General features: G+C 41.6%; 1 protein-coding gene across 12 annotated transcripts in view; it reads left to right on the forward strand.

The window, feature by feature from the left end:
* Positions 1-27,165, forward strand: part of LOC106590114 (sickle tail protein homolog) — a 216,781-nt gene that overhangs the window by 131,064 nt on the left and 58,552 nt on the right. For 8 of the 12 annotated variants that reach the window (XM_014180705.2, XM_014180706.2, XM_014180701.2 and 5 more), the window contains exon 2: positions 11,418-11,725. In XM_014180705.2, coding sequence (XP_014036180.2) covers positions 11,418-11,725 — 308 coding nt within the window. Of the gene's footprint in view, positions 1-6,375; positions 6,715-11,417; positions 11,726-17,171; positions 17,370-27,165 lie in introns of those variants that run through there. The other 4 variants (XM_014180696.2, XM_014180699.2, XM_014180703.2 and 1 more) reach the window with 3 other exon arrangements.

Consider the following 27,165-nt stretch of genomic DNA (forward strand, 5'->3'; position numbering starts at 1 on the left):
ATCAAGCTTGTGACTCTAGAAAATGTGTTTCAGATTATTTTGTGGTGAAAAGAAATGAATGGTAAATAATGTATTTTGTCATTTTGAAATTAAATGACAAATTCAGCTGGTTTGACATACAATTGTTTGTTGAATACATTTGATTTAAAGCCTATATAAAGCCTCCGGGGAAACTATACTGAACACCTTGTGCTGGGGACAAAAAAGACCACTCTAAAACGTGCAGCTTTGTCCAACAGAGCCATTGCCAGAGATTTGAACATTGCTTTCTCTACCATAAGCCCCCTCCAACGTAATTTTTGAGAATTTGGCAGTACATCCGACTGGCCTCACAACCGCTGGCCACGTGTAACCACGCCAGCCCAGGATCTCAACATCTGGCTTCTTCACCTGCGGGATCGTCTGAGACCAGCCACCCGGACAGCTGATGAAACTGAGCAGTATTTCTGTCTGTAAGAAAGTCCTTTTTGGGGGGGAATCAAATCAAATCAAATGTTATTGATCACATACACATGGTTAGCAGATGTTACTGCGAGTGTAGCGAAATGCTTATGCTTCTAGTTCCGACAGTGCAGTAATATCTAACAAGTAAGCTAACAAATTCACAATGACTACCTTGTACACGCAAATGTAAAAGGATGAATATGAATATGTACATATAAATATATGGATGAACGATGGCCGTGCGGTAGAGGCAAAATGCAGTAGATGGTATAGAATACAGTATATACATATGAGATGAGTAATGTAGGATATGTAAACATTATTAAAGTGCCGTTATTTAAAGTGACTTGTGATAGCTTTATTAAATCCATTTATTAAAGTGGCCATAGTTTTGAGTCTGTATGTTGGCAGCAGCCTCTCTATGTTAGTGATGGCTGTTTAACAGTCTGATGGCCTTGAGATAGAAGCTGTTTTTCAGTCTCTCGGTCCCAGCTTTGATGCACCTGTACCGACCTCTCCATCTGGATGGTAGCGGTGTGAACAGGCAGTGGCTCGGGTGGTTGTTGTACTTGATGATCTTTTTGGCCTTCCTGTGACATCGGGTGCTGTAGGTGTCCTGGAGGGCAGGTAGTTTGCCCCCGGTGAAGCGTTGTGCAGACTGCACCGCCCTCTGGAGAGCCTTGTGGTTGAGGGCGGTGCAGTTGCCGTACCAGGCTGTTGCGCCTTCTTCACCACGCTGTCTGTGTGGGTGGACCATTTCAGATTGTCAGTGATGTGTACGCCGAGGAACTTAAAACTTTCCACATTCTCCACTACTGTTCCGTCGATGTGGATGGGGGGGTGCTCCCTCTGCTGTTTCCTGAAGTCCATGATCATTTCCTTTGTTTTGTTGACGTTGAGTGAGAGGTTATTTTCCTGACACCACACTCCGAGGGCCCTCACCTCCTCCTTTTAGGCCGTCTCGTCGTTGTTGGTAATCAAGCCTAGCACTGTAGTGTCGTCTACAAACTCGATGATTGAGTTGGAGGCGTGCATGGCCACGCAGTCATGGGTGAACAGGGAGTACAGGAGAGGGCTGAGAACTCACCCTTGTGGGGCCCCAGTGTTGAGGATTGGCGGGGTGGAGATGTTGTTTCCTACCTTCACCACCTGGGGGCGGCCCGTCAAAGTCCAGGATCCAGTTGCACAGGATGAGTTTGGAGGGTACTATGGTGTTAACCTGTTGAGGACAGACGTTCCGCTAGCGGAACCCCGTTCCGCCTGCGGAACCTCTAGCCAACAGCCAATGGCATCGCACGGCACGAAATACATAACCAACTAAAATACCACAATTCAATTTTCTCAAACAATCAACTATTTTACACCATTTTAAAGATAAGACTCTCGTTAATCTAACCACATTGTCCGATTTCAAAAAGGCTGTACAGCGAAAGCAAAACATTAGATTATGTTAGGAGAGTACATAGACACAAATAATCACACAGCCATTTTCCAAGCAAGCATATATGTCACATAAACCCAAACCACAGCTAAATGCAGCACTAACCTTTGATGATCTTCATCAGATGACACTCCTAGGACATTATGTTATAGAATACATGCATGTTTTGTTCAATCAAGTTCATATTTATATAAAAAAAACTGCTTTTTACATTAGCATGTGATGTTCAGAACTAGCACACCCACCGAAACTTCCGGTGAATTTACTAAATTACTCATGATAAACGTTGACAAAATACATAACAATTATTTTAAGAATTATAGATACAGAACTCCTTTATGCAATCGCTATGTCCGATTTTAAAATAGCTTTCCGGCGAAAGCACATTTTGCAATATTCTGAGTACATAGCTCGGCTATCACGGCTAGCTATTTTGACATCCGCCAACTTCGGGGTCACCTAAACTCAGAATTATTATTAGAAAAATTGGATTACGTTTGCTGTTCTTCGTCAGAATGCACTCCCAGGACTTCTACTTCAACAACAAATGTTGTTTTGGTTCCAAATAATCCATAGTTATATCCAAATACCTCCATTTTGTTCGTGCGTTCAGGTCACTATCCGAAGGGTAACGCGCGAGTGCATTTCGTGACAAAAAAATTCTTAGAAGCATGTCAAACGCTGTTTAAAATCAATTTTTATGCTATTTTTCTCGTAAAATAGCGATAATATGCCAACCGGGCAACATTGTATTCATTCAAAGAGAGAAAGAAAAGCATGGCGAGTTCTTGTGACCGTGCATCTCCAGTCTCACTGTCCCCAGGCTGACCACTTACAAACTCTGCTCCTATACTTTGCCCAGAGACAGCAGCCACCCTATTCCACTTTCTGGCGGCTTTAGAGAGCCAATGGAAGCCTTAGAAAGTGTCACGTTACAGCACAGATGCTGTAATTTCAATAGAGATGTAACAGAAGGACAACAAATGGTCAGGCAGGGCGCTTCCTGCATGGAATCTTCTCAGGTTTTGGCCTGCCATATGAGTTCTGTTATACTCACAGACACCATTCAAACAGTTTTAGAAACTTTAGAGTGTTTCCTATCCAAATCTACTAATTATATGCATATTCTAGTTTCTGGGCAGGAGTAGTAACCAGATTAAATCGGGTACATTTTTTATCCGGCCGTGAAAATACTGCCCCTTATCCCAAAGAAGTTAAATGCTGAGCTGTAGTCAATGAACAGCATTTTTACATAGGTATTCCTCTTGTCCAGATGGGATAGGGCAGTGTGCAGTGTGATAGCGATTGCATCGTCTGTGGACCTATTGGGGCGGTAAGCAAATTGGAGTGGGTCTAGGGTATCAGGTAAGGTGGAGGTGATATGATCCTTGACTATTCTCTCAAAGCCCTTCATGATGACAGAAGTGAGTGCTACGAGGCGGTAATCATTTAGTTCAGTTATCTTTGCCTTCTTGGGTACATGAACAATGGTGGCCCTCTTGAAGCATGTGGGGACAGCAGACTGAGATAGGGATTGATTGAATATGTCCGTAAACACACCAGCCAGCTGGTCTGCGCATGCTCTGAGGACGCGGCTAGGGATGCCATCAGGGCCAGCAGTCTTGCGGGGGTTAACACGTTTAAATGTTTTACTCACGTTGGCCACAGAGAAGGAGAGCCCACAGGCTTTGGTAGCGGGCCGTGTCAGTGGCACTGTATTGTCCTCAAAGCAAGCAAAGAAGTTATTTAATTTGTCTGGAAGCAAGACGTCAATGTCCACGATGGGGCTGGTTTTCTTTTTGTAATCCGTGATTGTCTGCCACATCCGTCTCGTATTTATAGGTGCTTTTCACTGAGCTGACAGGACCAGCATGGAAAATATCAGATAGATCAGCAATTGGCTTCCTCTCAAGTAAAACTGTGTCTGTGTCGCTGAGGCTGTCTACACTTGACACTTGCATGTGACTTCTGCTATCAGAATACCAAGACCACATTGAGGAATGTGTTTGCTGCCTTCATAAATACTAGCCAGCTAGCTTATTTAGAAAATAATTGTTTGGCTAAATTTATGCAATCCCTTTTGCTTTGCTAGCAAGCATGCTAGTTACAGAAGTTAGCTGGCTAGTTAGCTACAGTAGTTGGTACTGCCATCAAGTTGTTGTTGTGTTATAATCAGATTTAGCCTGTTCCACCATTTGCAGAATGCATACTGGCATTGTATTATAGTGCGGGAAAAGGGAATCCGGACACAATGTGGACACAGTATATGTAAGTGTAGACACATGACGTGATCAGAACTCCATGATCAGAATACAAAAGCTGCATGAACTGTCAAGTCTAGACATGGCCAAATGGCACCCTATTCCCTATATAGTGCACTACTTTTCATCAAAGCCTATTTGCAAAAGTGGTGCAATATGTAGGGAATAGGGTGTCATTTGGGACACACCCGTAGCCTACTGCCCATCTTGTTCAGAGAATGGCTGAGCCCTGGCGGGTTGGCAGAGCACATTTTACAGGCAGCTGATGGGTATGAGGAAGGCAACGAGTTCTAGTGAAGGACATGGCAGGAATCAGATGGTCTGAAATCATACGACTCCCGAGAATACAAAGAACCTTTATGTGCTAAGGGAGTGAGTCTATTGCAACAGGCAAGGGAGTGAAACATGGCCCTTATGGATCACATGTGGGCGAGCACACTAGCGTGCATGTGTCCATCAAAGGGAGGTCTCCAACAGAATTCTCGTCCAAAGGGTATATAGAAAAACATCCACATACGTACCTTCGGATTGGGTTTCGAAATGACCACATCTGACATTCCAGCTCTTACGTTGAACATTTTCAACACAAAAGAATGGATATTGTTTCTCCCATATCAACAGGGGAGTACATGTCTGTAGACTGTTGTGGTCATAGTTATGCACTGTGTGGATTTTGCTGTTGTAGCACATTCCTCCGTAAATGACTAAGGATGCGTCCCATTAATGGCACCCTATTCCCTATATAGTTCGTTACTTTTAACCAGAGCCCCATGGACCCTGGTCAAACAGTGCACAATATAGGGAGCATGGTGCCATTTGGGACCAGATTAACATCGAGTAAGTGAAGAGAACAACGCACTGGACCTTACCCTTAACAAGTCCCACAGTGTCACCCTGCAGAAATGTTGCATGTCATCTTTTGACCAAGACTATCATTTACTTAAAACGGGCAAATGGGAGAGAGGAAATTCTTTAGATTCCATATCAACACATTTCCCTTTTGTTACCTCTCGAGACTTTCTCAGAGTACATGGTCATTTTCCATCTGGGTGTTCACACTAGGGGCTTTGAGTGAGTGAGTATAATGTTGGGTTTTAGGGAAGGTTTTATTGTTTGGAATTTGAGTAAACTGATTGGTTGAGTGTGTTAGGTACCAATGTACATTATGTACTATGGGGATTCGGAACGGGTCTGTATATTTCGCCACCTCTTGCTGGGTATTTTTTTTTTTAAGAGTAGAGAGACAGGTTGGTTGAGTGTTTGGAATTTAAGAAGCGAAACTGCCTGGTTCAGGGGTAGCGGCATGCCATGTTTATACTAGGCTATAGGGATTCTGGTTCAATGGTTTGATGGCTGTCTGGGGGTAAGTGGGTGGGAGTTCCACTTCTCTCCATATGTTTGACATTATGTTTCTTCTGACTCAACTATGTTTGGTCATGTGCTGACCCCTCCGCTTTCAATTACATGGCCCACAAGCTGTGCATTGATGTCTTCACGTTTGCTGTAAAGATATTGAAACGGAGGAGGAAATACAAGATGATGACGAACACGTAATCGGTTCCTGTTCGACACACAGCGACGCGGATGAGTCCCAACATGCCAAGTCAATAGCGCACTCACACATTTTGACAAATATAAGTATGGAGATTTGTGTGATGTTTATTTTTGATTTCCCATAATCCTTATGATAGAGCAGGTCAGCTTTTGTTATGTTATGCATATGTTACTCACAAAACAACTTTCATGGCAGCTGATGACTTAATAAGCCGCTGAGCAAAGATAAGTTGAGAGCCTTGTGTGATGAATATAAACAAGCCATGTTCCAGAAGTAGGTTATGACACATGGCTGGTTGCTTCTAAATGGCACCCTATTCCCGTTAGAGTGCACTAAATGGCACCCTATTCCCTTTAGAGTGTAGTACTTTGGACACAAGCCTGTCTCTGTGAGGGCTCCCTATGAGGTCAGATCCGGAGAAACGGCTTAGTAGGAGTTCAGCTCATATGAAACATACTATACTGTGTGTGTGTGTGTGTGTGTGTGTGTGTGTGTGTGTGTGTGTGTGTGTGTGTGTGTGTGTGTGTGTGTGAGAGAGAGAGAGAGTGGGTCAGACACCTGTTGGTCTGGGGCCCACTCTCTAGGAGGCAACTTACACACATGTTTACTCTCTCCCTCTAACATACACATGCACACACACCAAACCTTACACAACCTCAGGCAGGCAGTCAGTCAGTCAGTGAGTAGTTGGCCTGAGGCAGAGAAGCGGTGCTTGCTGTTCGTCCTGTGTCCTGGAATGTTGTTTGTTTTCTAAATCCCTACTGGTCACCTTTCTGGCTCTGGGTGGATCTCAAGCCCCTTTTTCATGTGAAGCCTTGTCTGGAAGTCAACAGTTTGGAACTATTTGGAAGTCAACAGTAGACCGTGTTGTTCCTCTATTTCTCCTAACCCGTTTTCCTCACACCCAGTTTGTTACTCCTGGGTTAAAATGGAAGAAGGGAGAGGAGGGATTGAAGAGATAGGAGAGGAGGATGTATTCTATTCTATTCTAGAATGTTCAAGTCTTGTGGAAGGTAAGGAACCTGAAGCTGAAAGAGGGAATCTGCAGGGAACTGGCTGATTTAAAGTTTCTGTAGCATTCTGTGTAGATACAGGAGCTTAGTTAGTCAGAAATTGCTTGAGGGTTAAAAATAGGTCCGTAAGTACGTCAGCCATGCTGCAACACTCAACTACAGGAGGTGTTAGGCTGGCGGGATATCTTTCATTAGCTGTCCTGTGGCAGTGCTTGCTGCTATGTTCCTAGCTACATTACACCCATTCACAGTGGTTAACTGATCTTGAATCAAAGTGTATTGGTCACGTACACAGATTTGAAGGTTTTATAGCAGGTGCAGCAAATGTATTTTTTGCAAATGCAATATAAGTACACAAATAATTTAAAAAATCTAAACAAGAAATCAAGAAATAACTATCTATGTAAATATATTAGAGTGAGTATGTGTGAGAATCCAGAATATAAATACAGTATGTATACAAGTATGTGGATACCCCTTCAAATTATTTCAGCCACACCCGTTGCTGACAGGGGTATAGAATCGAGCACACAGCCATGCAATCTCCATGGACAAACATTGGCTGTAGAATGGCCTTACTGAAGAGCTCATTGACTTTCAACATGGCACCGTCATAGGATGCCACCTTTCCAACAAGTCAGTTCATCAAATTTCTGTCCTGCTAGAGTTGCCCCTGGAGCAGTAGAAAAGCGTTCTCTGGAATGATGAATCGCGCTCCACTATCTGGCAGTCCGACAGACAAATCTGGGTTTGGGGGATGCCAGGAGACCGCTACCTGCCCCAATGCATAGTGCCAACTGTAAAGTTTGGTGGAGGAGGAATAATAGTTTGGGGCTGTTTTTCATGGTTCGGGCTAGGGCCATTAGTTCCAGTGAAACATGTGTCCACATAGTTTTGGTCATGTAGTGTATATTAGAGTGAGCATGTGTGAGAATCCAGAATATAAATATGTGGTCTGTATACACATTATTTAATTTGGAAAAGAAAATGGTATGTTCAGTAGCAGGTATATTGAGCTATGTTGAGAATACAGTACATACATACATACACAGTGAGTAAACAACAGTATACCAACAGAACATGAGGTGACCAGCATTCACTGACTCTAAATACATGGGGCATTAGTCTCAAGGTTCAGGGCAGAGTACTGGCTAGTGATGGCTGTTCAACAGTCTGAGGGCCTAGAGATAGCTGTTTTTCAGTCTTGGTCTAGACAGAGTTTACTGTTAGTTCTGTAGGTGGAAATCTCCATGTGAATACATTTCCTATCCATGTTATCAGTTCACAATATTTATCTGTTCACACTGGGTGACAGTGGTTTACAGACCAAAACACCATGTGATTGGAAACACTTCTGTGTGGGTGCAAAGCAGAGTCACACCCATGTATTTTTATTTGGAGAGTTAGGACACATAAGACAGCAAGAATGTTTTATTTATCTGTTATTTTACCAGGTAAGTTGACTGAGAACACATTCTCATTTACAGCAACAACCTGGGGAATAGTAGGGGGATGAATGAGGCAATTGTAAACTGGGGATTAATAGGTGACCGTGATGGTTTGAGGGCCAGATTGGGAATTTAGCCAGGACACCAGGGTTAACACCCCTACTCTTACAATTAAGTGCCATGGGATCTTTAATGACCTCAGAGAGTCAGGAGACCCGTTTAACATCCCATCTGAAAGACAGCACCCTACACAGGGCAGCATCCCCAATCACTGCCCTGGGGCATCAGGATATTTTTTGAACCAGAGGAAAGATTGCCTTCTACTGGCCCTCCAAAACCACTTCCAGCAGCATCTGGTCTCCCATCCAGGGACTGACCAGGACCAACCCTGCTTAGCTTCAGAAGCAAGCCAGCAGTGGTATGCAGGGTGGTATGCTGCTGGCAGAATGGTATACGGTTGTTGGACGCTTTTCACATGACTGCCACAGCTTGGAGATTGTAGACATTGTTGAGAGAGCTGGTATGAGTAAACCTTTCTCCTGCATTCCCAACATTTCAAAACGTGTTGTCTTTTCAATGCCTACGTGATATGGCCCCATTGTAAAGCCTGAAGTATCTCCCATCTCAAGACTCTATGAACAGATGTACAGAAAATTGCTTTGCTTGTATTCACATTAAGCTGATCAAGCACCACTTTACAATGCTGGCTAAGAATTTCCTCATTGAAAAATGAAGGTCAACTTTTCCACTTAAAGGGGCAACCTGGGATTCAACAACGTCTTGACACTTTATTTTGTTGATGTACCAATCCCAGATTTCTCCTTTAAACTGAAGCAGTGAAAACCATCTGTTGAAATGCCCACTTTATAATCTCCTCTGCTGTGCTTGACCTAGAGAGAGACAAATCCTGAAATAACATCCTTAGCCATAGACAGACCCTTATTTTTCACCATTAGCCTTTGAAAGGTACACATTATGGCTGTACCTGCCGTCTAGAGAAACAAGCCAACAGATCAGACCTGCTTTATTACTCTCTCCCTGTGTTTTCACACTCCACCACTCCCCTCTTCCTCTCCTCCTCCTCACCTGTTCTCCATGCCCCAGCCCTACGCAGAACCAACAGCCTGGAAGAATTGCAGCTCGGGGTAAAAGAGTATGTGTCAGCACGCGGATCCATGGCATAGCTTTCAGTCTCACCGCAAGCCCCTAACTGTCAGAAGCACACTAGATGCGTCCCAAATGGCATCCTATATAGTGCACTATAAAAAAGTAGTGAAGTAGTATTCAAAAGTAGTGCACTAGAAAGGGTATATATATATATATATATATATATATATATATATATATGGGTTGCACTGCCCAGACTGAGCCAAAATGTTTCCTCCATTGATTTGTAGTGTTTAGGCTCAGTCCCAGGGGATTGATTTATGACAGGATGAAAAAGTGTTGAACGGAAGGAAATGCTTCTCATTCTCCCTTTAGTATCTTAAGATTGAAGATCGTGTAGATATACTGTAATGGGTAGTTAAAAGTATAAATGAATTTGTTATAATGGAGTTTCAATATTTGTTTTTCCATTAGACATACAGTTTCTGTTTTTGCTGTAATTTCATGTTGTATCAAAGTTGACAGTCGAGAGAATGATGTTATTCCAAGTCAAGATGGCTGCCGTGAAGAAGTTATTAAAACATCCTAAAGGATGTTAATGGAAGGAATGCCATTTCCTCCTGAAAACACTGACTTTGACGTTACAAATAGTCAGCGACTTCTGTTCACTGTGAGGATGCCATTTCCCAACCGTCTGTATATATAAACAGATTCTCTGGATAACGTTCTCTCTCTCCCAGACAGATTTTGAACGTTTGCCCAGGCTTTTGAAAGTGAGGAGAGTTTAAAGTGAACAGCTGCTTCAGTTTAATGTTTTCATCACTGATGTTATTTTTGTCATATTCAATCTGAAGTTCAGATCACTGAGATAAACAATGTGTGATGAGGTGGGCGCTGCATCCTAAATGCCATCCTATTCCCTTTATAGTGCACTACTTTTGACCAGGGTAGTGCACTATCTAGGGAATAGGGTGCTATTTGGGACTAGTCTGCAGTACTGAATTGTTAAAAGGATGCTTCCTATCCTGGAAAATATCAATATCCCACTTTATGATTTGATGATGCTTCATGCAAAGGTTTTTTCCTTTGGCTAAATTTATAGAAAATTCTCTCAGATAAAGTAAGGTAACATCACAATGCCTCTCATGGTTTTCTTGGATGCCTACCAAGCTACTATTTTTTGGGAACTATCATTCAGGAGAGAACTGATGCTCTTTTCAGTTGGAGAATCGGAAATAGAACTGAGTATACCAAACAAGATCACTGCTCTCCCTTGTTTATGTCAATACATAGATAAATGACATCGGAGAATACCCTGTGATGTCATGGGGCAGAGTTTAAACTTGAATAGAGCACATCCAGTCCATGGTTTAGATACAGTAGGTGTGTAGGCTTTAGCAAAGGCAGTAGGTTTATCGATTTAGCTCCAGTATCTCTGGCAAACCTGGGTTCAAATACTACTTCAAATATTTTAATTACTTTTAGCGTTTACTTTAGCCTGCCTGGAGCACCAAATGGGTTGGGGTTTGCCATTTTGAAACTATTCTATTGGTTCCATTGCCCCAGGCAAGCTCAATCAAGCCCAGATAAAGCATTTTACGTGATTTCAAATAGTATTTGAACCCAGGTCTGATCCGTAGATGCATTCTTTTATGTCTAGACTGCCATTTCATAATAGCCGTAATGTCCCAATGGCTACAGTGGGATCATTCAGTAGTCTCCTGATAATGTTTTTTACAGGTTGTGTGTATCTGCACCCATTCCCTCTTCCCTGGTCTCTTTCCCTTTTGGTTTGGAAAATGTCATTATGATTATGTAGTAATTAAGTTAGAGCACGGAGCCTGGCTCTTTCCCAGTCTGGCTGGTCCACTGGTGTTTGTGGTTAGGTCTCTGACTCAGACTATAGTTTTATAGTCATGTGTGCCTTCAAAGTTTGACTATGCACCTAAGGACACAAATGCACTGTGTTTTTCCTGTGTAGTAAATTCTTGGGCGGGCCATACATGTAAAAACGCCCACTACCCCGCCCACCGCCACACCCTCCACCTAAAGCCCCTTTTTTGTGCAAGGAAAAACCCTGCACACACACCAATGGAATAGTGATCCTGTACCTGTATATTGACCCACAACCTTTCCCTCCCTCTCCAGAGCAAACCAAAAGCAACCTAAAGGTGACCTCCCCTGAGGACTCTGAGCAACTGAGCAGCAGGCAGGGTCCCCCGAATGGGACCCCCACCCGGGCCCAGGACCCCAAAGGCAACGGCAGCCGCACCGTCCCCCGCAGACACACGTTAGGGGGGGCGCGCAGCTCACAGGAGATCCTGGCCATGCAGCCCTCAGACATGGACAAGAAGAGGGAAGCCTTCCTGGAGCACCTGAAGCAGAAGTACCCTCACCATGCCTCGGCCATCATGGGCCACCAGGAGAGGCTCAGGGAACAGGTTAGTGACGAACAGGTTAGTGACAGTGGACAACTTCATTACATATTTTTACTTACATGGTCTACTGGTTTGGGCTGGTCGAGTGGTTTGAATCCGACCTACTGCTATTCTAGCACACCCTCCCCTCCTACCTTTCCTGTCAGTCTTTCACTGTCCTTTCACCTTGGATACATTGTGTCATTTTTCTTATTCTTGAGACAGTGGACAACATGGCCTCTCCAAGCATCATGTCACAATATCATCATACTGTACAGTACCAGTCAAATGTTTGGACACACCTACTCAATCAAGGGTTTTTCTTTTACTATTTCCTACATTGTTGAATAATAGTGAAGACATCAAAACTATGAAATAACACACATGGAATCATGTAGTAACCAAAAAAGGGTTAAACAAATCAAAATATATTTTAGATTTTAGATTCTTCAAATAGCCACCCTTTGTCTTGTTGACAGCTTTGCACACTCTTGGCATTCTCTCAACTAGCTTCACCTGGAATGCTTTTCCAACAGTCTTGAAGGAGTTCCCACATTTACTGAGCACTTGTTGGCTGCTTTTCCGTCACTCTGCGGTCCAACTCATCGCAACCCATCTCAATTGGGTTGAGGTTGGGTGATTGCGGAGGCCAGGTCATCTGATGCAGCACTCCATCACTCCATTGGGTCATTGTCCTGTTGAAAAACAAATGATAGTCCCACTAAGCACTAACCAGATGGGATGGGGTATCGCTGCAGAATGCTGTGGTAGCCATGCTGGTTAAGTGTGCCTTGAATTCTAAATAAATCATTGCCATTGTCACCAGCAAAGCACCCCCACACCATCACACCTCCTCCATGCTTTACGGTGGGAACCACACATGCAGAGATCATCCGTTCACCAACTGTGTCTCACAATGACACACGGTGGTTGGAACCAGAAATCTCTAATTTGGACTCATCAGACCAAAGGACAGATTTCCACCGGTCTAATGTCCATTGCTCGTGTTTCTTTGCCCAAGCAAGTCTCTTCTTCTTATTGGTGTCCTTTAGTAGTGGTTTCTTTGCAGCAATTCGACCATTAACTTCTTATGGATCCCTTCGCGTGCCAATTCCTTTAGCGGGATCGATTTGACAACACCCAGTGAAATTGCAGCGCGCCAAATTCAAAAACGGAAATACTCATAATTAGAATTCATAAAGCATACAAGTGTTATACATCGGTTTAAAGATTCACTTCTTGTTAATCCAGCCACAGTGTCAGATTTCAAAAAGGCTTTACAGTGAAAGCAGACCATGCGATTATCTGAGGACAGCGCCAGCATACCAACACATGAAAATCAGATTTCAACCAGGCAGGTGCTAGTCAGAAATAACAATATAATTAATGCCTTCCTTTGAAAATCTTCTTCTGTTGGCACTCCAAAATGTCCCATAAACATCACAAAAGGTCCTTTTGTTCAATAATTTGCTTCTTTATATCCCCAAAATGTCAATTTATTTGGCACGTTTGATTCAGAAAAACACTGGTTCCAACTCGCCCAACATGCCTACAAAGTATCTAATAAGTTACCTGTAAACTTTGTCCAAACATTTCAAACAACGTTCCTAATCCAAATGTATGTATCCTAAAACGTAAATAATCAATAAAATTTAAGACAGGAAATACTGTGCTCAATACCGGATGAAAACAAAGTGAAGCACGTTCCAGGTCGCACGCACCAAAACATTAGAGTGCACCTGGAGTGACACATGGAAATAACAGGGCTACTTCTTCATTTCTCAAAGGAAAAATATCAACCAATTTCTAAAGACTGTTGACATCTAGTGGAAGCCATAGGAACTGCAAGCATATTTATATTTAAAAGGGATTGCCATAGAAATCTAATGGAAAACAGATTGAGCTCAAAAACAAAATTCCCTGGATGGATTGTGCTCGGGGTTTCGCCTGCCAAATCAGTTCTGTTATACTCACAGACATTATTCAAACAGTTCTGGAAACTTCAGAGTGTTTTCTATCCACATCTACTAATAATATGCTTATCCTAGCTTCTGGGCCTGAGTAGCAGGCAGTTTACTTTGGGCACGCTTTTCATCCAGACGTGAAAATACTGCCCCCAAGACAAAGAGGTTTTAAGGCCTGATTCACGCAGTCTCCTCTGAACAGTTGATGTTGAGATGTGTCTGTTACTTAAACTTATCCTCTGCAGCAGAGGTAATTCTGCGTCTTCCTTTCCTGTGGCGGTCCTCATGACAGCCAGTTTCATCAAATCAAATTGTATTTGTCACATGCGCCAAATCATAGCGCTTGGTAGTTTTTCCGACTTCACTTGAAGAAACAAAGTTCTTCAAATGTTCCGGATTGACTGACCTTGATTTCTTTAAGTAATGATGGACTGTCATTTCTCTTTGCTTATTTGAGCTGTTCTTGCCATAATATGGATTTTGTAATTTACCAAATAAGGCTATATTCTGTATACCACCCCTAGCTTGTCACAACACAACTGAGTGTATCAAACGCATTAAGAAGGAAAGAAATTTCACAAATTAACTTTTAAGAATGCACACCTGTTAATTGAAATGCATTCCAGGTGACTACCCCATGAAGCTGGTTGAGAGAATCCCAAGAGTATGCAAAGCTGTCATCAAGGCAAAGGGTAGCTACTTTGAAGAATCTCAAATATAAAATCTGTTTTGATTTGTTTAATACTTTTTTGGTTACTACATGATTCCATTCTACAATGTAGAAAATTGTTAAAAATAAAGATAAACCCTTGAATGAGTAGGTGTGTCCAAACATTTGACTGGTACTGTATATGTTCAGTCATCATCACAACCTTCCTTTAAGTTTATAACTTCCTTGGTCTATGGGAGCTTGAATCACTCTGCAACAATGTGAGATATTTCTCTGTGGGCTTTATTCACTCAACATACTGCTCTACTTTTGTCAAGGAATTTTGTAAAAATGTGACAGAAGGTTTCCAGGGGTGGTACTGGCTTTTATAATCTGCCTCATGAACCAGGTTTCCAGCCAACCTTTTAATGCGAGTAAAGTACATGTTGAATAAAAAATGTCAAGACAGGCCTGATGGAAACAGCAAATTTGTTGGTAAGCTTTTCAAATGTCGACACAACAAAATATGGTAGGTGGGATCTTTTTGTGTCTGTAAAATGTATTATGCGAGAAATGGCGGTGGAAATGCATTTATGCTGAAATATTGATATAATAGCCATCATATCGAAGTAAACTTGGAGTCACACAATGATGTGTGATTCTCCCACTACAACTCAGGAAAACATACAGTTTAATAGGCTACAGATCAAAAAAGTTATGAATGATGAATTTCACAGGGTGGTGAAAGTGCACAGTGATGGCCTTGATGCTCCTTTCCAATAAATGTTGAGGGTCTTATTCTGGTGACATGATGGTCGATGCTTGGCCGCCATTTGACAAATAAAAATAATATTGCTCTTATCCATAATAATAATCTCATCATGTAGGTAGCCTACACGCACTGTATCTGCGAGCTGTTGGCTGGAGGCAAGTGCCAAGACCAGAGTAAGCACATTTGCTATTTAACGCCACAGTTTTTGTAACAAAACTATTGGTAGAGTTGAAAATGCGATGGAAACACATTGAACTTTAGATTGTTATTCGTTACATGAAAACTTAAGCGAAAAAGTAACTTTTATGTGTACCATGTCATCACACACTGCTTTTTATCCGCAACAAGTCAGTTTGGTGGAACATACCACCGGTGAGAATATTTGCATATTTTCTTTATGCAGATTTGAGAATATTTGCATGAAAATCTTGCACCAATTGGGTGGAAACGTAGCTAGTGGCTTACACCTTTAACTCTAATCTGATACAATATTTCACCTCAAGGGAATAATTTATAATCAAGTAGATGACTGCACCACCAGTGACATTGCTGAAGAACCAGCTTTCGTTATAGTAGGGCAAGGGTAGCCTATAAGGGTTTGTTCTTTAATCAGACTAAATGGAAAACAAGCAATTGTTATAGGAAAATAACTTAAATACGTGTCACTGGATCATCTCATCTCTTGTTCCATGATGGGCATAGAGCCTACATTAAGGGTTTTTTACTCACATCCAAAATAATAGCAGAAGCTGGCTAATAATGTACAATAGCCTACATACATTGATAAAAAGGGAATGTCCGCTCACTGTGTTGCTGCTCCCAAATTTGATCTTTTAATAATGCTTTGGTGATTAAGTTTATTTTAGTGCAGGAAAAAAAAACAGCCTTCCTTGAGAGGAGGGAAGGGTTTGCTTGATTTTTAATCAACTGAAACGAAATGGGAAAAAATATATGTTTTTTTTTTTTATGTTTCTAAATACGAGGTTCACAGGCATAAAAATCACATAAATAGAGCCCCTGAAGTGTTAAGTAATTTGGTATTTTTCTTATTTGGTTCAGGTGACAGTCCAATTGCAAAACTATTTCTCCCTGTTTTGCCATAGGTTAAAATCCATTCCATAAATCAAGTTGTCACATTTTTTTCTCCTTAGACTGCTCCAAGATTATGTTTTTATTTTTATTTTGTCTGGTGCAGAAAAGGTAAACATTAGGCTCCTTTTCATTGACGTGAATTAGATTTGGACACATACAGGGCCGGTTTCCCGGACACAGATTAAAGCTAGTCTTGGACTAAGAACCATTGTCAATGGAAAATCTCAATTTAAATATCTTTTTAGTACAGGACTAAGATTTTTCACTTTCATTATTTCATTATTTCAAGCTGCTCCTTAATAATAATAATAATAATAATAATAATAATTCCTTAATAACAATGACCAATAAATAACCGTTGAGTCATCATAAGAATCCTTTCTTTACACACACAGTAAGAGCAGTGTGATTTAAGTATAGAGTAAAGATTGTTAAAGTGAGGCTTGCATCCCTAATGATACCCTATTCCCTATATAGTTCACTACTTTTGACCAGAGCCGGCCCCGGTCAAAAGTAGTGCACTATAAAAGGAATAGGGTACCATTTGGGACACCGCCCGAGAGTCCTTAGACAGTGAAGAATGTTGGTTGCTGTGTCACCCTTAGGGCAACCAGGGCAAGGAGGATAAGGTATGGGGGAAGGAGCAGTAGAATCTCAGTAGACATTTGGTTCACCTGGCCTCTCTGTTTGTGTTTGCATTGGTTCAGAGGAGACAAAAGGGAGTGGTCACCTGCCTTCGTAGCCAAAACAATAGAGCTGGGCACAAAGCCATCAGGGTATAGTGGCTGTGTGTGGGGGGGGGGGGTTCAGAGAAAGAAATAGAGAAAACGAATAGATAATATCTGTTTCCGCAACATAGTTGCCTATAGGCTCTATGTGTATGTCTTGCCTGTATTTTAACTTAAAATAGGAAGGCAAAAATGTGTTGTCTGAGATATTGGTAGTGATACAGGTAAGTTCCGTTTTGAAATGGGTGGAGTTTAAGTTGCTATGGAGACTCATGATGTCACTGCTTGAGGGGCTCCGTTTTCATTTAGGTGTCTTTTGGAGTGGAAGGGTGAATGCCAGAACGCAAGAACTCACGCAAGAAAAATAGTGTTGTCCGAAGGCATGGCTCTTTCCCACTTATCTGAATTCTGCATGGAAATACAAATAATCACATTCTGACAAAGGCACGAATAAACTTTCTCCGCAGTTTGATCAAAGGTAGGCTATTGTACAGTAGGTTATTCATTCTCTTTCATATGTTTTGTAAGCATTTTCTAATTCTTAGATCAGTTCGAACATGCATGTTCTTCTTATTGGATCTTCCATTGTATGCGAATGCGATAGAATAGATGCATGAGCTCATTTTGCAATAGTTTGTTACATTATGATGTTATTTGATTTGAACCGATGTGCATACTTGAATCAGGACAAGCAACGGAGGGCTATCAGGTGCTCCCACGGGGGCGGCATCGGATGCTGAAAAAGTTGGCGCTTCAGTTTAGTAACAAAGCAATAACATGCTACGGTAGTCATGTTGTCATGCACTGGTTTTTCTCAACACCTTCATAATAACCTCAAGAGAAGTTAGAGCGTCATAATGCGGGCTGATATTGAACTGGTATCAGTAAAGGCGCGCGAGTTATACCGAGGTAAAATAAGTTTTATATTGGATATTCGGTTTTCTCCGTCAATAGCTATTGAACCAATGGTGTATATAAACCCGGGATTGATGATACTATGTATTGAGAGGCTTTGAAGCCACCTGTTGGCCATATTGGCTCTCCCTAGTTCAAGCAATCAACCATTAGAATGAATGGAATTAGTTGATGTAGTGAGGACAGCAACATTATTACTCTAAAAAAAAATACTTGAAAGAAAATGTTATATATTTTTTATGTTCTTTTCTTTTTGTTTAGCTCACGTTATATAATTTTAAACCATGCATTAAGGTGTCTGTAATATAATAAATATATCAAAAACTAAACTAAATGATTTTCTATAACTTCCAAAATATTTTTTACAACTGAGGAGGAGTGCCAAGATTGATGTGCGGTGGTTTCAATACAGCGCCCCCTGTCAGTCATCCATTGCCATGACTATGAACATGTTAAATTCTAAATCAGAAGAGGATGGAGAACAATCCACACCACACGTTTTTATTCTGATTTCAATCTAAATTAGCTCTTAAACAAAGCGTGCCAAGACTATAAAACAATTATATATTCTGAATTAGGTAAGGATGGAGAACAATCCACACTTTTTTTGTTTGAGATCCAAATCGTTTATTTTAATTAATCTTCAATAGCTCTTAAACAAAGCGCGCCATTACTATGAAAAATATATATGAATCAGGTGAAGAAGGGGATCAATCCACACTATGGCCGTAGCGACATAAGAAGACACCGAACCCTGACCTCTGTAATAAAAACAAATACATAAAAAACAACTTTTTTAGGAACTCTGTCTGGGTCTCAACTTACTGTTGAGAGTGAGAATTGTAGAATTTGCAAGGTGCAATTTCGAAAATTGGTTGTGCATCAGCAGTTTTCTTTTTATTATATGTCACTCACTGACAGTCACTCAATTAGCCCATGTCAGTTAATTAGTCTAGTTAGTCTAGCCAGCTACCTAAACATGTAGTAATCAAGGCCGATTTACCGACCGGGCATGAACGGCACGTGCCCAGGGGCCCTGACCTCCAGAGGGGGCATAAGTAATGGCAAAATGTGTGGAATTGCAAGAAATTAGCTGTACAACTGCACCCCCCCCAAAAAAAAAAAGATCTGTAAAGCAAATGTATTTGTTTACATTTTGTTTATAAAATACTTTTTCTGCTAACAAATCCCTCTGTATAAATTATAGTTTTTAATCCTGGTGCTGAGTTCATGTGAGTTAATGTGTAGCGGCTAATTGTAAAACTAATAGGCCATGTGTTTGTAGATGGACTGAGGTGAATGAAAACTACAGCAGCCAAGGTGATAGTGGCTGGGGTCATTTTTGCTTGTTTTTGCTGTTCTCCAAATAGCATTAATCCCAGAGTTTAATCCCCGGATTTGGATTTCAATCTTCAATTGTTCTTAAACCAAGCATGCCATCAGTATGACAATTATATATTCTGCATCAGGGGTGGATAGAGAACAATCCACATCTATTGTTATACATTTTTTAAATATAATTGTCATAGTCGTCAGGGCACACTTGTTTAAGACATATTGAAGATTGAACCCCCCCCCCCCCTAAAAAAAAGGGAAAATATTCCTAAAAAAGTGGATTGTTCTCCATCCTTCCCAGATTCAGAGTATAACAATTTCATAGTCATGGCACACTTTGTTTAAAAGCTATTGCTGAGAGAAAACTGAATATCCAATATAAAACTAACTTTACCTTGGTGCAAATTATAGGATATTTCATAATCTCTCAAGAGATATTCTTCTTTTTAAACTTCTATTCTGAATTACAAGTTTGAACAATGTGCATTTCAGTGGCTGTTCTGATTAAAATATTTCCTGACCTGTCGAATATCCAGGGCTATCTTTATCGTGTTTGCAACATGGACTCTTTGTTGAATTTGGATGTCACACCATTACAATATTTATTCTGCAAAAAATCTTGAGGTTGTGCAACTGTCAAATTGATTCCGTAGGCTACAGCTTTGACATGTCAACAAATATGTGTGGTGCGTTTGTTTCTACTTACTAGTATATCAGTTTATACTGAATCACTGGTGTTGTCTTCATAAAATACATTTTTGTTATAATGTTGTTGAACTGCAAGGCACTCACACATGATCCAAAATGTAAACAGGATGGCACAATAAGAAAGACACTTGCTTTGTCTCCCGGAGTTGTAGTGCATTTAATTGTTACATTTGCAAGGAACTGTTGTGGGTCTTTCCGGGGTCGTGGTTCATTTGTTCTTTGCTGTATGGAGCTTTTGGAGTACAAAGTCTTGTTCAGCGTTGCTTGTCTCACAGAGTTTTCTCATGGATGGAGTTCAAAGTCAACATATGCTAATGAGCAAACGGGAAGGTCTGATTTGAAGAGTGGTGTGGGTGGCTTGTTGTTATGGAAGATGAGGCAAGATGGGTTTTTTTGCCAGCAATTAGGCCTACTGTTAAATGTTTGAAACAGGTGCTACTAAAGAAGAAACTAAAGGATTGGCTTATTAGTCATGCACACAACTTTGTTATTTAGATTTTATTTTTACAGTATAAGGTTCTAGCTTTATTTTTGTCTAAATGTAGTTATTGACATAGCCTTGTTAGGTTCATTGATCTTTACCTATATACACCAATTCATGTTGTTAAGTTCAATGGAATACAAGGTAAAAAAATAGCTGACACCATTCAAACCAATGAGGGTTCGGAACTTTAAAGCCAATGATCTCAGAATCATCTTTTTGCAGATATAACCTTATAGTCCCAAGCTCTCAAGCCAAAATTGAGCTAAACATGGCCTAATATCACCTAAAATATAAACATACGTCAAGGAACTTTCCAATGAGGTTTGAATTTGTCAACAAAGTGGACTGAACCCTCTCACTCTTCAACTATCACGTCAATAACTCTAGCCCAACGTTATTGTTGTTGTGATAAGCAGTGCAGACTAGAAGAAGCCCTAGGCACCAAGGCCATTCTCTCCCACGCTACTGTTTTCACACCGTCTTCCAGTCGCTGGCCCTATCAAAACAGGAAGAACAACGACAGTGGCAGCAGTGCTAGATAGCAGCCACTTTGTAATCTCACTTTTGTAATCTCACTTTAAGGTTGAGGTTTCACAGGGCTTTATTCAAGGTTAAACAGAGGTCGGGAAGATGATATCGCTCTGTGCACAGTGGAAGTGGATGACTCAATACCGAATGACTCATGCTCTTTTACAATTCCCCCCCCTCCCCCCCAAGTCTCTCTTTCTCTCGCTCCCTGATCCTGATCCCTCAACCCGTAACAAAACCAGAGACGTTTCATTTCCTCCTCTGCTCGTCATGCCTGTAAAGACCTGGATCACCCAAGGGAGATGAGATAGCTGCCCATGGCCCCGTCCTCTCTGCTGGGTATTGGATGAGCACGCACTGGAGCGCTTGATAGATCAAACCTCCTCTCCCCTCCCACACACTCGTATGCACACACACACACATACATGGACACACACACCTTCCATGAGGGAGCTGAGCTGTGCCATGGCTTGCCTGGACCTCAGTGTGAGGGATTACAGCCGCCATGTTAGGACAGCTGTCTGCAGCTGTGTGTACAGCCAGGCCAGGCCACTTTACTCTACCTGATACATTGGATGGTTCAGGCAGTTGCAGGGTGAACACAGTTGCAGGGTGGACACAAAATGACTTGCACACAGTTGCAGGGTGGACACAAAATGACTTAAGGGTCTGTCAAAGTCCAAAACGTGTATGCGTACGCACAGCAGTGTTCTAGAATATTGGACCGTTGGCTTTCGTACCTTTCGAATTCTCAGCGCAGCTCAAGCAATTTCTCCAACCGTCACCCCATTCAAGTGAATAGAAGATGCGTACGCGGAGCACGTTGGCTGGGAATTTTGGGTAGGTGCTCCCCGCGGACGGTGTTCTCAGAGCCTTGTAGCTATGTTACCATGGGCCGCCGGACTATCGCGTCTCCACGTCTCTGTCGACTCGGAATAACGCTTTAGACGCAGTTGCGGGGGGGACACATTACACGGTGGACACAAAATGACTTGGACACAGTTGCATGGTGAACTAATTGGGAAGTAAGCCTCTCTATTCCTTACGGATTGTATTTTTAGTGGCAAAATGAACACTGTGGACAGCCTCTTGGTAATCAACATCTAGGCCTACTGGCGTAGCCAATGACATGTAATTACCATAATATAATACAAAAGTATCTGATAAAGGGAAATGCTGTAGAAAATACATATATTGAGAATTACACACCATAAAGCAGTTCATTGAGCTGTACATAAAAAAAATAAAAAAATAAAATAAAATGTGAAGAGAAGACTGGAAAGTTAGAAGAGCAAGTCTGAAGGGCATGGGTTGGATTGAAACCCATGTCAACTCTGGTATACACTGGGTACCAAACATTAGGAACACCTTACTAATATTGAGTTGCACCCCCTTCTGCCTTCAGAACAGCCTCAATTCGACAGGGCATGGACTCTACAAGATGTCGAATGCGTTCCACAGGGATGCTGGCTCACACCGACTCCAATGCTTCCAGCAGTTGTGTCGCTGGATGTCCTTTGGGTGGTGGACCATTCTTGAAACATGGGAAACTGTTGAGCGTGAAACACCCAGAGAGTTGGAAGTTATGACACAAAATGTTGTCTTGCCCACTCACCCTCTGAATGGCACACTTAGACAATCCATGTCTCAATTATCTCTTAAAAATCCTTCTTTAACCTGTCTCCTCCCCTTCATCTAGACTGATTGAAGTGGATTTAACAAGTGACATCAATAAAGGATTATAGCTTTCACCTGGATTCACCTGCTCAGTGTATGTCATGGAAAGAGCAGGTGCTATTTAAGCAATAAGGCACGAGGGGGTGTGGTATATGGCCAATATACCACGGCTAAGGGCTGTTCTCATGCACGACACAACGTGGAGTTCCTGAATACAGCCCTTAGCCATGGTATATTGGCCATATACCACAAACACCCGACGTGCTTTATTGCTATTATAAACTGGTTACCAAAGTTATTAGAGCATTAAAAATAAATGTTATGTCATACCCGTGGTATACGGTCTGATATAATGTACCACTGCTGTCAGCCAATCAGCATTCAGGGCTCGAACCACCCAGTTTACAATAATGTTTTGTATACTTAGTGTATGTGTGCTAGGGTATGTGGCACTAACTGCTAGATCACACAGGACACAGGCTGTACATTTTCTTTGGAAGCTCCATGGTTTATCAGCTGTCACATTCAGAATCACAATCCATAAAACTCATTGAGTGACTCGTATCAGCAGATCAGGTACAGTTGAAGTCGAAAGTTTACATACATTTAGGTTGGAGTCTTTAAAACTCGTTTGACAACCACTCCACAAATCTCTTGTTAACAAACAATAGTTTTGGCAAGTTGGTTAGGACATCTACTTTGTGCATGAGAGAAGTAATTTTTCCAACAATTGTTTACAGACAGATGATTTCACTTATAATTCACTGTATCACAATTCCAGTGGGTCAGAAGTTTACATACACTAAGTTGACTGTGCCTTTAAACAGCTTGGAAAATTCCAGAAAATGATGTCATGGCTTTAGAAGCTTCTGGTAGGCTAATTGATATCATTTGAGTGAATTGGAGGTGTACCTGTGGATGTATTTCAAGGCCTACCTTCAAACTCAGTGCCTTTTTTCTTGACATCATTGGAAAATCAAAAGAAATCAGCCAAGACCTCAGAAAAACAATTGAAGACCTCCGCAGGTCTGGTTCATCCTTGGGAGCAATTTCCAAATTCCTGAAGGTATCACGTTCATCTGTACAAACAATAGTATGCAAGTATAAACACCATGGGATCACGCAGCCATCATACCGGTTAGGAAGGAGACGTATCCTGTCTCCTAGAGATGAACGTACTTTGGTGCGAAAAGTGCAAATCAATCCCATAACAGCAGCAAAGAACCTTGTGAAGATGCTGGAGGAAACAGGTACAAAAGTATCTATATCCACAGTAAAAGGAGTCCTATATCAACATAACCTGAAAGGCCACTCAGCAAGGAAGAAGCCACTGCTCCAAAACCATCATAGACAAGCCAGACTACGGTTTGCAACTGCACATGGGGACAAAGATCGTACTTTTTGGAGAAATGTCCTCTGGTCTGATGAAACAAAAATAGCACTGTTTGGCTATAATGACCATCGTTATGTTTGGAGGAAAAAGAGGGAAGCTTGCAAGCCGAAGAACACCCTGTTGTGGGGGTGCTTTGCTGCAGCAGGGACTGGTGCACTTCACAAAACAGATGGCATCATAAGGAGGACAATTATGTGGATATATTGAAGCAGCATCTCAAGACATCAGTCAGGAAGTTAAAGCTTGGTCGCAAATGAGTCTTCCAAATAGACAATGACCCCAAGCATACTTCCAAAGTTGTGGCAAAATGGCTTAAGGATAACAAAGTCAAGGTATTGGGGTGGCCATCACAAAGCCCTGACCTCAATACTATAGACAATTTGTGGGCAGAACTGAAAAAACGTGTGCGAGCAAGGAGGCCTACAAACTTGACTCAGTTACACCAGCTTTGTCAGGAGGAATGGGCCAAAATTCACCCAACTTATTGTGAGAAGCTTGTGGTAAGCTACCTGAAACGTTTGACCCAAGTTAAACAATTTAAAGGCAATGCTACCAAATATAATTGAGTGTATGTAAACTTCTGACCCACTGGGAATGTGAGGAAAGAAATAAAAGGTGAAATAAATAATTCACTCTACTATTATTCTGACATTTCACATTCTTACAATAAAGTGGTGATCCTAACTGACCTAAGACAGGGCATTTTTACGAGGATTAAATGTCAGGTATTGTGAAAAACTGAGTTTAAATGTATTTGGCTAAGGTGTATGTAAACTTCCGACTTCAACTGTATATCTTCTCCCTTCCGTCTGAGAATTTATTCAATGTTTGCAACATTTGTCCGATCCCTTGCATACCTCTCTCCCCAGGATGGTGGCCCAGCTACACTGTTATTCCTTAACACCAAGGTCAGCTAGATAACAGTGGCACAGGGAGAAACAACTCTCCCTCTCTGGCTGGAATTTGAGATCATCCACTGAAAGACAGGGAAAGAGAGAGAAATGCTGTCTCTGAACACATGCAGGAAAAAGGTTCCAGTGTGATTCATTTGATTTATTCATTCTTATTGTCAGAGTTGATAGTACCATATTACTATACTACTATACTATATTCTTTTGATGTTTTATCGCTGTATTATATGTTAAATAACCCGAGGTGGTGTAATGGTTTGGAATCTAGGCCACTTCAAGAAGTCTTACACGATTGCAAGTCTCCTATGCCGTTCTGCTAAGTGCATTGTGATACTGAAATGATTATTAGAAGACGTTAAGTAAACATAGATGAATATGTCGATGGACTCTTTAAAAGCAACCATATTGGATGTATATTTTGACTTTATCCCTAGGTTTCAAAGCTTGTGGTTGAAATGAGACATGGTAGTACATTCCCCCATTTACATTTTTACATTTTAGTCATTTAGCAGACGCTCTTATCCAGAGCGACTTACAGTAGTGAGTGCATACATTTCATTTCATGCATTTTTTGTATAATTTTAAAAAAAATATTTTTTTGTACTGGCTCCCCGTGGGAATCGAACCCACAACCGTCCAACCGAGATACTGAGGTATTTTCGTAAAGTGCCACTTTGTCATGGCTCTTATTCCTGTGTGTCTGAATTCACACAATCACATCAGTGTAGCAGGCATCCGTCCAGACATCTGTTTTTAATCAGCCCCTCTCAGCAGTTTTGACGGCTGTCAGTACAGGAGGCAGGAGCTGAGGCCATTTAATGGTCTCTGCTCAGCTCCGCCAGCCACTCCTTCACAAGTGCCACTTTCAGATCCGAAAAGGCTCTTCTGACTGAAACAAATGATGTCCGAGGGGCTTGGGGGGGGGTTAACGACAGGTATGAGTTGACCTGCCAGCCTAGGGGGTAGAGGGGTTAAAGTGGGGGGCTGGAGTTGGAGGTTGATGGTGTGCGACCCCACAAATGAGGGGACAAGTGACCCATAGATTGGCGCCGGGGCTTAATCCTGAGGGACAGGGGGGACAGGACGAGGGCTGGGGGTTAAGCCTCTTTGACAAAGCCAGACCTGATCAGACCTGATAACACCCCCAGACAGACAACAACAGACATATAAAAAAATGCACCCACCTCCCAAACGTTAAAAATCTTTTCACAAGACCTTCCCCTTGTACTGTAAAATAAATTGCACATCCTCCCTCCTCATACAATAAACTCGAAATAATGTTTACGACCACAAATAACAATAACTGTAGCGACCCTCTGTTTGTAAACGTGGATATCGACTTTGTCACTTCAACATGCTTTTGTAGCGTAGTCGATGCCACGCAGGGCTACGGGCCAGAAGGTTAAGTGTTCGCCGACCACCACAGATGAGCTAACTTTCCTTTTCTTTTTTCTTTCACTAAGATCAGAGTCGGCTGCAGACAATGCTCAGGTAGAAATCAAATGTTTTAAATGTTGATGCTATATTTATAATTATATAAAATATACAGTATGCAATAAATTTTTTATTTAGCTAGGCAAGTCAGTTAAGAACAAATTCTTATTTACAACGACGGCCTACACCGGCCAAACCCGGACGACGCTGGGCCAATTGTGCGCCACCCTATGGGACTCCAAATCACGGCCGGTTGTGATACAGCCTGCTTACACCAGGACATGAACACTGACGACACAACTGATCCAAATGGAATGAAATATTCAAATCATAGGGCTTTTGCGCCGTATTCAAATGTTGTGGTTTTCAATGCAGTTTACAGCCTAGAGTAGAATTTTCTACTCACTTGAAAACAATAATGCAATTATTCATTGCATTGTGGTGTTGTAGGCTAATTGTATTGTCCCTAAACAAGATCAATAGGGGAGCTTTTTGAGCTGCGTATTTCATGTACTCACTGTTCTTTAATGCGCAATGACGCACCTGCCCTCTGCTTATATTGAAAATTGGTTTATGTGATATGATGCTAGGTAGCCTATTGCAGATATGTAGAGACTATCCACCTTACACTATTGTCACTATGAATTGTGGATAGAGGGCACGATAGACTGGTAGGCTATATTAACCTGTGGTATAGTTAGCGCGCAGAAAAGCGTAGTGCATAAGGGAAGTACCAAAGCACCTTGATATACAGTAGGCAGATTAGGAAATTTGGCTAGTACGGAAGAAATGATATAGTAAAACCTGCAGAAGAGCAAATGTAAACCAGAGAAAAATGCACTACCCTCCCCTGTGTCCAATAAAACAACACACAACTCTTTCCAAATTC

The sequence above is a fragment of the Salmo salar genome, chromosome ssa29 (genome assembly GCF_905237065.1).
Source record: "Salmo salar chromosome ssa29, Ssal_v3.1, whole genome shotgun sequence".
Lineage (NCBI taxonomy): Eukaryota > Metazoa > Chordata > Actinopteri > Salmoniformes > Salmonidae > Salmo > Salmo salar.